The sequence below is a fragment of the Ctenopharyngodon idella genome, chromosome 7, assembly GCF_019924925.1.
Source record: "Ctenopharyngodon idella isolate HZGC_01 chromosome 7, HZGC01, whole genome shotgun sequence".
Taxonomy (NCBI): Eukaryota; Metazoa; Chordata; class Actinopteri; order Cypriniformes; family Xenocyprididae; genus Ctenopharyngodon; species Ctenopharyngodon idella.
In genome coordinates this window covers 29,243,021-29,254,575 of record NC_067226.1, presented here as the reverse complement: position 1 = coordinate 29,254,575, position 11,555 = coordinate 29,243,021, and the positions used below count along the sequence as shown (strand labels likewise).

The 11,555-nt window shown below is 37.3% G+C and overlaps 3 protein-coding genes across 4 annotated transcripts; 2 read left to right on the top strand and 1 right to left on the bottom strand.

The window, feature by feature from the left end:
* Positions 1-668: 668 nt before the first annotated feature.
* dusp19b (dual specificity phosphatase 19b) lies at positions 669-2,073 on the top strand. Its single transcript, XM_051899881.1, has 4 exons — positions 669-960; positions 1,380-1,426; positions 1,537-1,689; positions 1,760-2,073. The coding sequence occupies exons 1-4, from the start codon at positions 735-737 to the stop codon at positions 1,940-1,942; spliced, it is 609 nt and encodes a 202-aa protein (XP_051755841.1). The 5' UTR covers positions 669-734; the 3' UTR covers positions 1,943-2,073.
* Positions 2,074-2,139: 66 nt separating this feature from the next.
* On the top strand, positions 2,140-4,899 carry LOC127515811 (zinc finger protein OZF-like). 2 transcript variants are annotated; one of them, XM_051899879.1, is made up of 5 exons: positions 2,140-2,411; positions 2,935-3,136; positions 3,209-3,282; positions 3,381-3,459; positions 3,566-4,899. In XM_051899879.1, exons 1-5 carry the CDS (start codon positions 2,271-2,273, stop codon positions 4,690-4,692), a joined length of 1,623 nt encoding a protein of 540 aa, XP_051755839.1. In that variant the 5' UTR covers positions 2,140-2,270; the 3' UTR covers positions 4,693-4,899. The 2 variants fall into 2 exon arrangements, with proteins under 2 accessions (XP_051755839.1, XP_051755837.1); XM_051899877.1 differs by having other exon boundaries at positions 2,932-3,136.
* Positions 4,900-4,909: 10 nt separating this feature from the next.
* pnp5a (purine nucleoside phosphorylase 5a) lies at positions 4,910-9,972 on the bottom strand. Its single transcript, XM_051899880.1, has 6 exons — positions 9,705-9,972; positions 7,884-8,053; positions 7,680-7,783; positions 6,539-6,714; positions 6,209-6,399; positions 4,910-5,986 (listed from the first exon to the last, which is right to left on the bottom strand). The coding sequence occupies exons 1-6, from the start codon at positions 9,725-9,727 to the stop codon at positions 5,769-5,771; spliced, it is 882 nt and encodes a 293-aa protein (XP_051755840.1). The 5' UTR covers positions 9,728-9,972; the 3' UTR covers positions 4,910-5,768.
* Positions 9,973-11,555: the final 1,583 nt, after the last annotated feature.

Sequence of the window (11,555 nt, the reverse complement as noted above, 5' to 3'; positions counted from 1 at the left end):
GGGTCTTAAAATATCTATAATAATGTCTGTTGACATCATGCCGCTGCATTGCCCCGTACTGCAAAATACTATAGCCATATTTATATGTCTATAGTATATAGCCACATATAAGTAAAACTATTTTGAACAGCACATTATTAATATATTATTATGCATGCAGCTTTATGACCTCATATTAACTAAGAGATTACATTGAATATAAAATTCATTTGACTGGTACTAATTGGGTAAATATTTAACTGTAAAAAGGCTAAAAGATGAAAATGATCAAACCCCTCAGCAACTAAAAAATATCTTTAACATTCATATAGATTTTAATATAGACAACTAGAGATCTATAACAAGATTTGTCACTACAGAAACTGTAGTAGCTTGATGTTAGCTTGTTATTAGTAAATAAACTAAAACTAAAATGACATTTAGATGTATTTATTTTATTTTACTTCATTACTTTTAAGCTACTAAATAAAATCACAGAGTTTCCGAAAGTGTTTATACTGTTTTAGGGCCATATTTCAGATTTATTAGGTGTAGTAAATAAAGAAATGTAGAATTTGTTGGTAATGAAAGTTGTATTTTGTGGAAATTATGCACCGTGTGAGTGCTAATGCATGAAAAGGGGCTTTTATTTTGAAATGAAAGGGTGTACCAAACTTAAGATTCCCCGCATTGTTTTACAGCCTTTCTCTTTAGTTCCGCAGTGCGATCAGTATAAATATTTTCAGTGTCGTAAGATGAACTCTCTCGCGCAGGAGATCGAGGGATTCTCCACAGCGCGTCTGAGGAAGCAGAGCACGAGAGTGACAACCGTGACGGGAAAGAAACTCGTAGAGACGCGCAGCGGCGATGATTTCCATGTCACGCGCGATACAGAGCGCGAGAGTGACGGGGCGTGCGGGTTTGTGCAGGACTTGAACCTGGACCTGCAAGTGGGCATCATAAGACCCTTCCTCCTTCTCTGTGCGTTTTATCGTCGTTGTCTTAGTTGACCCAACCCCACTGTTTTGGTAAAATAATGCTAACACATTGTACCATGGTGATTGTTATTACTATATTTATGGACTCCAAGGTATCAACAGTGTCTAAATAATGGCATTACCATGTTACTTTTTGTAAAACGAAGCATATCTAAAGTGAACAACCTTTAATAATAATAAAAAAACGTGGTAACCTAAAATAATAACTAATTTTTTAAATTAATTATTGTTTACATTGTAAAATAAATTAAATTCAGTTATGAATTTTTCTATCTATCTATCTATCTATCTATCTATCTATATATATATATATATATATATACTGTGAGACATATATATGTACTATATGACAAATTGAGTATTAACCTCTTGTCTATTTATTATTATTATTATTATTATTAGCATCCCAGGATGCAGCCCATGACATAGACACATTGAAGAAATTAAAAGTAATGTAGTTTTTATTATTTTTTATTATTATTATTATTTCTTACTATACTCACTATCTATATTACCATGATACAATGTTATATATTGCTGTCGGTTGGTTGTGTTTTAGGTGACTCATGTGCTGAATGTGTCATATGGGGTTCAGAACGTGTTTCCTGATCTCTTCACTTATAAGACTGTTACCATGATGGATATTCCAGAGACAGACATCACCTCATACTTCCCTGAATGTTTTGAGTTCATAAAGGAAGCCAGCCAACAGGTATGTGTAGATGAAAAATAGTGAGCGATATGTGTGTCTCTCTATAACCTTTGTTCTGCATGTTCTTCAGGATGGAGTGGTGCTGGTCCACTGTAATGCTGGAGTGTCTCGCTCTGCTTCTGTTGTCATCGGTTTCCTCATGTCCCAGGAGAAGATGTCGTTTGATGAAGCCTTCAGCGCTGTGAAAACTGCCCGGCCTTCCATCCAGCCAAACCCAGGCTTTATGAATCAGCTGAAGAAATATAATCCATGATGAAGAAATATCCATAACACAAACATTTATGACTGATCTGATATTTCTGTAAACCAAATTGTTCTGTATATATTAATATTTTTTTTATGAATGTTTACACTTGTTGCATAAATAAAGCATTTTTAAACTTTGCTGCTGATTTATTCATGATCTTTACATTTTCATGAGTTTTAGTGGGTGACTTTTATTTTAAAATACATCAGGACGGGAAACTGTTCAACCGTTACGTTCACGTCACAACAGAGTAACTGAAGGGACTTTGGCAAAACAAATGAATCAATGATTTAGTCACCTGTTTTATTAAATATTTTAGTGATATTTCAAAAGTATGTCGTGTGAACTCTCCATCCAGAAACAACTGCTCTCAATAATGGACAGTTTAGTCTCATCTATAGTGACAGAAATTTGTCAACTTGATATTTTTCAGTCAAAACTTCAAAATGGAAATACAGAATCTGATATTAAATTGGTAAGTCCGTCCAAATGTATCGTCATATCTTAAAAATAAATAATAAGATGTTAAAATTACCACGAAAAATTACCGTGGTAACCATAGTTATTGCTAAACATACTATAGTTAATAGTTATTTTCACTGCTGTAAAATTATAAATAATATGGATTCTCTTTCGCTTTTGTTATTTTGTTTTCTTTTTATAATAAGCAATAAGCTGGCCAATATTAAACTGCCACAGATAATGTTTGAACTACAAGAATCATTTTATTGCTAATTAACAGTTTAAAAACTGTTAATAACGCTAAGTGTGCTGTTAAAATATTATTGCTTATATTAAAACAGCTTTGTGGGTATTCAATTAAAACATTCTCATTGTCTTAATATAATAATAATAATAATAATTTTGGAACTTCGATCATTAATATTACGTGTGTAGTTACATTAAGTTAATCTGTTATATGTGTTAAACAGTTAGGCAAGCAGAACTTTTAACTTTACCTTCACAGTTACACTGATATTTGTTGTTTGCTTTAGAAGAATCTGACAGCTGCTATAAGGAAAATGACAAACTCAACAGCTGAACACATCTGCAGAATCCTTCAGAAAGCATCAGCTGGACCACGAAAAGATCTTACACAAGCAGATAAACTAAACAACAGCATAGAACAGCGGTCTGCTGGGAAGGGAAGACCACTTAAAACTCGATACCCCAATATCCAAGATGAGGAACATATCGAAGGTAGTTTTATCATAATTAAACCATATTAAATAATGTTTTAAATGATTAAATAAGAAAAATGCATTGTTGTAGAAGGAAACCAGGAAGATGTCACCTCATACGAGTCAGGAACCACATCTGGTGAAGATCTTCCTCAGACTGTCGAAGTAACCCACATCCTTCTGTAATTGTTTGCAATTTTGAAAAACATAAAAACTCTTTAATTTGCTGTACATCAAACTAACATAGTCCTGTCTTTATCTAGGAAGAGCCCGAGTTTAGATTTGAAGATGCATTTGGCCATGAAGAGGAACAAGTAGAGTGTCAATCTTCTGTTGTTTATGGTACATAGCCTGCATGTTTGTGTCATGGACATTAATGCATATGGTCTAATATGTTAATGTGAGGCCTAAATATCATATCTATAAACATGCAATGTTCATGTTACAGAATCTGTAGATCATCAAAGAGAAGGACCAAACCAACCAAACTCCAAAGACGAATCAAAGGACATTTCAGTCCAGTTAAACATAGACACACTGTATGTACCTGAGATTATCGAAACAGGATTGGATGCAACTACTGAAGAAGTGCAACTGGATGCAGAAGACGAGCAGAAGACATGCAGAACCTGTGGAAAGACCTTCACCTACCTCAATAACCTCAGAAGACACCAGCAGAAGTTCCACAGTAGAGAAACATCTCACGCTTGCCAAGAGTGCGGAGAGCATTTCGGCAGTAGACGCCTCTTCCAAATCCATTGGAGAGTCCACAAGGTGGAAAAACCTCACAAATGCACACTCTGCGAGAAGACATTTCGCTTGCCAAACCACTTGAGGAACCACATGATGAGTCATGGTAGCGAGAGACCATTCACCTGTTCCACATGTGGTAAGAGCTTCACGTTGATGAGCATCCTCAAATCTCATGAGCGAACACATGGTGGCGAGAAGAACTTTGTCTGCTTGCAGTGCGGTTCCCGGTTCCTCACCAAGTCTTACCTGGATTACCATCAGCGAGTTCACACTGGTGAAAAGCCATACCCGTGCAAACACTGCGGGAAGAGCTTCGCTCAAAAGAGCAACCTCAAGGCACACGAAAGGCTGCACACGGGCGAACAACCCTTCAGATGCGAGGACTGCGGCAAAAGCTTTGTACACGCCAACACCTTCAAATCCCACAAACAGCTTCACACGGGAGTCAAAGCATTTTGCTGTGAGCTCTGTGGGAAGGGGTTTCGACGAGGAACGCATCTCAAGACTCATCTACTGACGCATTCTGGAGACAAACCGTTTAGTTGCGACATATGTGAGAAGTCTTTCACCCTCAAGGGCTCTCTGAAGACACACAAGCTCACTCATACGGGACAGAAGAGTTACGCTTGTAATGTCTGCAGTAAGCAGTTTACTCAGGCCAGCTCACTAGCAAAACACAGACGGGTTCACACGGGAGAGAAGCCGCATCGCTGCGGAAACTGTGGCAGGTCTTTCTCTCAAAGCTGCCATCTTAACTACCACTTGAAGGTTTGTCACTCTGGGACGAAAAGTTCAGCTAACTCTAATGTGGGAGAGAACTAATCTGTGCCTTTTTTTGATTAAACCCAAATGTGCCCAAATACTTGTGAGAATTTTCCTACATGAACCTATTTCCTGTTCTGGATTTGGGTGATATTTCACACTATTTCCCCAATAAATATGTACAAATACTACTTAAAATGCAAAATACTTAATTGTCATGCAACAGTCTCAACGGAGTAAAAATAATTATTGAAAATGAGAAAATAATGACCCTTCATTTTGCAAAATATAATTTATTTTTCATTTTGGTTTTGTGGTGAAATACAATACATAAAGCCCCCAAGGGAACACAGCAATGGAAATAATATGAGATGAAAAATTATTTTTCAATGCTTTTGCCTGCAAAAATTTTTGCATTCCTCACAAAAGCATTTTCTTCCCACCTCATATTATTTCCATCATTAAAGTTTAATGAGCAAATACAAAGACATTTAAATATAGTTTTTCTTCCATCTCATTTTTCACCATCGCCATGTCCCTATATGGACATTGAACTCAAGCATTTCAAACATTTTTGAAAGACCCATGAATGAGTAATATTAAGTTCAGTACACAACACCTATTTTTCCACCATAAACGAGAGGGAGACACTAATAATAAATAGCCAATTTTACTAATAATGTTTAAAAAAAACAAAAACAAGATAGACCATTTACTGTACATCTACTGACAAATACTACAAAGCAATTAAAGTATTACACAGATTTTTAAATTAACACAGTAACAAATGGTAAACTTTTAACTTTTAAGTTAGAAATAAACAGTTCAGCATTCAGAGGAATGTAACAATTATTTGTATTTTTCCTTGTAAAGAGAGAAAGAGAGAGAGAAACATAAGCACTTTCATGTTCACCAGGTGTATGTACATAAGCGCAAAATAACAGATGGACCAAAAATAAATGAAGGCTTTACAAAATGTATTTTTTAAAAATAAGATTCAATACATTATAAATAAGTGAGCTAAATGGAATTGACCTGTATAACATGGTTTTTGAAACCATATCGGTTAAGTTAGTTCACAGATTAATCAGCGTTCTTTGGTCTGTGACTGATATGACGGTGATCCAAGAACAGTCTTAGGCGTAATTGTTGTTGTGTTCTATTCGTGTGACTAGGGTGGACACCAGCCTCTCCAGCTGCTCCGCTCTCTGTTTTCCCGTCTGCAGAACTTCCTCGTGATTGGCTTTTTCCTCACTGTCGTAGTCCATAACCGCTTTATTAGTTATCAAAGACAGAGCGAAGACACGCATCCCACAGTGACGTGCCACGATCACCTCGTGAACAGTGCTCATGCCTAAAAAAGACAAAGTCTGGTTATTAAACTAGTTCAGATAGGAAAACATGAAGTTGCATGAAGTTAAGTTAGTTGCATTTAAAAAGTTTGAAAATGAATGACTTCCAATCACAGCAAATTGTTGTCAGTGTGAACGCCCATTTTGGCCTGTCAGAGAAATGCGTAATTAAACTATAATAACGCTTTCTGATTGGATCTTAAGAGAGGCTTTACAGCTCTTACCGACAGCATCAGCTCCCAGCTTGTGCAGCATGCGACACTCCGCAATAGTCTCAAACGAAGGTCCTCCTAGTACGCAGTACACGCCCTCTCGCAGGAAATCACTGTAACCAAGCTCCGAACCCACGTCAAGCGCCAGCTGCTGGAGTTCTCGATCATATGCGTCAGACATGCAGGGGAAACGTACACCAAACCTAAAAAAGCAATGCAAGTTAAGGCTTATATAATGAACGATATTTACAGGAGTATTGTGTGCAATCTCTGCATGTCAAAACAGCTCAATGGCGTGAGAGTGTTGATTAAAAGGCAGTGCTGCAACACATGTAAACATACCTTTCATCATTGGGTCCGGCAAGTGGGTTGTTTCCAGCAAATCCAGGCATGTTGAGATGATCTTTGATGATCATGATGTCGCCTACTTTATAGTCCTGGTTCAGACCTCCAGCAGCGTTGGTAAGAATCACGGTCTCCACACCCAGAAGTTTGAATATCCGCATAGGCATCGTAATCTGGAGCAAAACAACAATATTAGTTTGAGATGCTCAGAGGAACTTCACATCAAAAAAAAAAAAAAAAATGGCAAAAATGGAACGCAAGAACATGTCCCAAGTATATGAGCATCAGATGGACATTTTATCACACCTTTAAAGTTTTAATGCAAAACCAACAAGTGTTCTGGTCTTTGCATTCCACAGGGTCAAAGAGTTTATGCTTCAATCACACACAAAACACAAGTAGTTAAAACTAACTAGGTTTTCAAATAAGGTCATTGGACAATTAGATTAATCAAGTGGTGTAGAGCAAAAATGGCTGCACTTAGTTCCTGGTCAAGAAGAATCTTAAGGTCAAGGTTCATAAACTCTGTGTAACTTGCAATTTTAGTGATATTTAAATACACAGAAACTTTCAGGCCTGAATCAGTAACCAAGAAGACTGTTTGGATCTCTAATCCACCAATACAGCCATAATTACCTTTCAATCTTATGGAAGCTTGTTTCCGCCACTGACTTTTTCCCCCCCCCCCTCGCAATTTCAAAATTTTTATATGGAGATATAAACTTGCAATTTTGAGAAAAAAAGTCAGTCTTTTTTTCCCTTATAATTGGACTTAACTCGCAATTGCAAGTTTATATCTCACAATTCTGAGAAGAAAAAAAAAGTCAGAATTGCGACTTTATCATACAATTCTGACTGTATATCTCGCAATTGTGACTTTATATCACGCAGTTGTGACTATATCACACAATACTGACTATACTCGCATTTGTGACTTTATATCACGCAATTCTGAGAAAAAAATAAAATCTAAATTGTCAGATAGTGGCAATTATTTTTTATTCAGTGGCAGAAACAAGCTTCCATACAATCTAGCTGTTAGACTGACAAAAAAAAAAAAAAAAAGCCATATTGTTTACATGGTAAAAAAAAAAATTTTTGGACAAGGTAGGATGCAAGTATAATGAGGTGTTTGTACCTTTTGGATGGGATATCCCTCATAGAGATGAAACCTTCCCTGCATGCAGACACATGATCTACCCTTTAAATTGCCAAACACTAGTTGACCTGCGTGACCGTGCACTGCAGAACAGAAACAAATGCACAGATTCAGCAAAAAAATAAGAGAAGTAACGGCAAGGTTTTAACAAGGTAATCTCTCGCATTTTACAGAAACACTCACCTGTACTTTGGGGGAAGTTGGGGATGTCCTTGTATTTGAAGATCACCTGGTCTTTCAACACATCAGCCAGTCCACCCAAACCTGAGCCACACACGATGCCTACCAAAGGACGCACTGCAGTCTGGGACAGAAGCCAGTCAGCTGTGGCCTGGCAATCCTCATAGCAGTATCTGCAACGAGAGAGTGGAAAAAATTATGAGACTACACACAAGACTTCTGTGTGCATTTGCACGCATCTGTCCAGAAGTCAAGTTCCTGTGGTGGCTCTACCGTGGACTCGAACCACTTCTTCCACAGTATCGCTTCCAAAGTGTTGCTAAAATCTCTAGTGCTTCCCTTGATTTAGCTGCGCAGCATCAGACACATCACGCCCAAGTTACTCTTCGCAGTAATAAGGTTTATTAGCGGCCGACCGGGAGTCATTTCAGACACAGCAGAGCAACTCAACGGCCAGAAAAATACACACACATTTATACCTTTCACATTTTGTTAAAAATATTCAAGTTGCATGAGACGTGTGCGCCAAAGCATTCTACATTATGATTGGTTACGCTCATACTGGCCTGACTTGTAGCTGACAGTATTAATTTTATTTATTAAAGTCTAGACTTATTAAATCATGTGAGTATTTATAGATTAGATAGGCATCACATATGGGTTGTTTTTATTCTCCTGCAAAACCTTTTGTGAGAAGAAATTTTCCTCAACCTCCCCCACAGGGCACATAACATTTCAACATCACTGATTTTAACATAAACATATTCTAAATCATAAAGTAGGAATAGACTACAAATATTGTAACAGAATTGAATAGCTATGAAGCCTGCAGATACCAAATAAAAATATCCTGGCAGATATGAAACGTGAGCCACTTTCTGACACATCCTACTGTAATTTGAGAGGCTGACTACTGAAATAAACTTTCTGTGACAGAGCAGCTTTATGATTAGTACTATGGTCTTTGCAGTTTGGAAAACAGTAACAAAGTTATCATCATCATGATCATAAAAAAAAAAAAAAGATTTACAATTTAATTGTAGCAAATATAACTTTTCAATACAACCAATTGTCAAAACATCTAAAAGAATGTGAAAATAGTCAAAGTAAGAGTTTATTTATTTATTTTTATATTAGTATTATTTTGTTATGAGTTTAAGTACACCTGTCAGTCATTTTTTCAATGGTAGTATGATGGTACCACATTTATAACTGGTATAATCTAATTGTCGACCAATATTAATGGATGAATAATTAAACATATCTAGGGTGGCAGGTTATATTGTGTTTATGTTGTATATGATATGTGTGTGCGCTTTACCATTTTATTGTAGAAAATATAAATTGTTCAAAAGAATTTCAATACAATCAACTGCCAAAATAGTAAAACAAAAAGTTAAAATAGCCAAATTCCTTTTTTTTACCCTCTCTCTCTCTCTCCCCTTTTACCAAACCCTTTTCCGATGAATAATTCGAAGCGTTCAAAACGAACCCCCTTTTTAAACCCCGAAACGTCCGCTTACATAATGATACCAAAACGCGTTCGCTGGCAGCTGTTCAAGACACTACCGCGCCCGCTCATCACCACGTGTTCCTAACTGCGACGGTTCGGTTAAAAGCAATTTCACATTGATAATGAAAGAATTAATGGATAAATTATGATAGGTCAGCTTTAACTAACCAACCCCCTGTTCAGTGGAGCCATGGAGCGATTATATTACATTCACCATCGACATACAATACTCAAAACATATACACTTTTAAAAGACAAAAGAAAGAAAGTAGAATCAGAAAGTTAGAGCTGAAAAAATAATAATAGTTTACCCAGTGCTGCTTTCAGGAAACATGTTTAAAATCGCTGGTCAGGTCCTTCACAAATACGGAAAGGAAATATCGATGTTTCTATAGCGACGGAAGTTCGATACAGAGGTATGCTACGACCAAGGAAACAAAAAACAGAGATACAAATAAAACAAAACCACGTCTAAATGGTAGCGAGGATCAATAAAAACGCTTTAATAATTCCTGAAGTGTTGCTCACGTCGCCGGTATTTTATAGACCCTCAGTTTCCGCCGCTCCTCCCCGCGTTCTGACGCAAATGAAAAGCGGAACACACCTCCTGACGCAACCGCCCCCGGCCAGGGTGGGCCAACATGGGCTCTAAAACTTGAGTAACAGCTGTGGAATGAACTCTTTATAATCTGGAAATTGGTTGTCAGAGATTAGATTTATGGATAGTCGAACAACACAAACGCATGTGACTACAAGTCATCCAAATATCAACACTGTCATGTGGGTTCATGTGTATTTGGCTTATTTAATCTAATTCACACTGATTCAGATAAGGAAATCATGAACTTTTATACTTTTATTCACATGGCGACGATAACCTTTTCTCTTTGCCTTTGAATTAACAAAACAGACCTTGTGAAGAAGCATATGGTGCGTAATATTAAGAATTTTAGGGTGTAAGCCTATATTTAAAAATACCCAGTTGTTGGAATTTAACATATTTTGGCACTTTGACCATTCCTGAGTCAACATTGCAGAAATGCTCTAAAGTTACATAACAAGTTAAGTTAAGAATTCAGTCCTTCAACATTCCCCTCATTCACCCCAAGTTGTTGAAGCATGCCACTATATTTTAGACCTAATCTAAGAACAGGACCAACCGGGGCACCTCAGGAACAAAGATCATGACCCCTGTTGACCTATGACCCATTTCAAACATATCACATTAGGTAGAAGAATCCTATTTATATTAGCACCTCACTTCCCACACATGATCATGTCCGTCAAAACCGTCTCAGAGCTACTAATGAATAAAAATGTCTTTCGATAATGATTTATTTTATTTGATCACCTCTTTCTGTCATTCTGTTACTGCTGGTTTTCTGCAATATATGTCTTAAAAGCACAGTTCACAACCAATGAAATTACTCAATGGCACATAAACCTTGCATCATTGATGTAGCCTGTTGTTGTGATCAGCCCAGCATTTCAAGGTAGGCACGTGACTAAATGTCGAACAGATAAGCATAATATTTACAACCTCACCTATAATGTAAGTCGTGCTGGGGCCCTTGTTTTTGCCTCAGTCACTATCGTGACTGTTTATAATCAACCCAAAAAAACATAGCTGAAGAAGAGAAATGGCTGTGTGGATGACGTGGCATTTTTGGTATTTCACGAGTTCACATATACATATAATTAAATAGACTTATGCGTATTTGGCATGCTGTCTGGGGGGAGGGGTCCGAGCTCAGAATTTTGGCCCAAACCCAGAGTACTCCCCCCCGATGTGGTAATAATAGATACTAGAAGTGAGGAGATGGGGTGGTGGAGGGATGCTGAAGTATATATACCTCTTGTTATTGGTTGATTAGCTGAAAGCTTTCCCCTTCCACTGCTAATTAGGTTAATTATCTGAACCTGCTCCTCCCGAATTTTGTTAATAAAACATTATTTCTTTGAAGCTGACATGCCTCCATCCTGACCAATGGCGTGGCCTCTCTGGCTCATGATGCCACAAAACAATTTAGCCTTTTCCTCCAGAGACCTTGTAGGAATCAATAAAAATGTTCCCAAAGCTGTCCCGATGCCAAGTTCATTATGCAACAAGACCTGCAGAACACCTTTATGATTTGAAGCAATTAATCATTACGCAAAAGCCT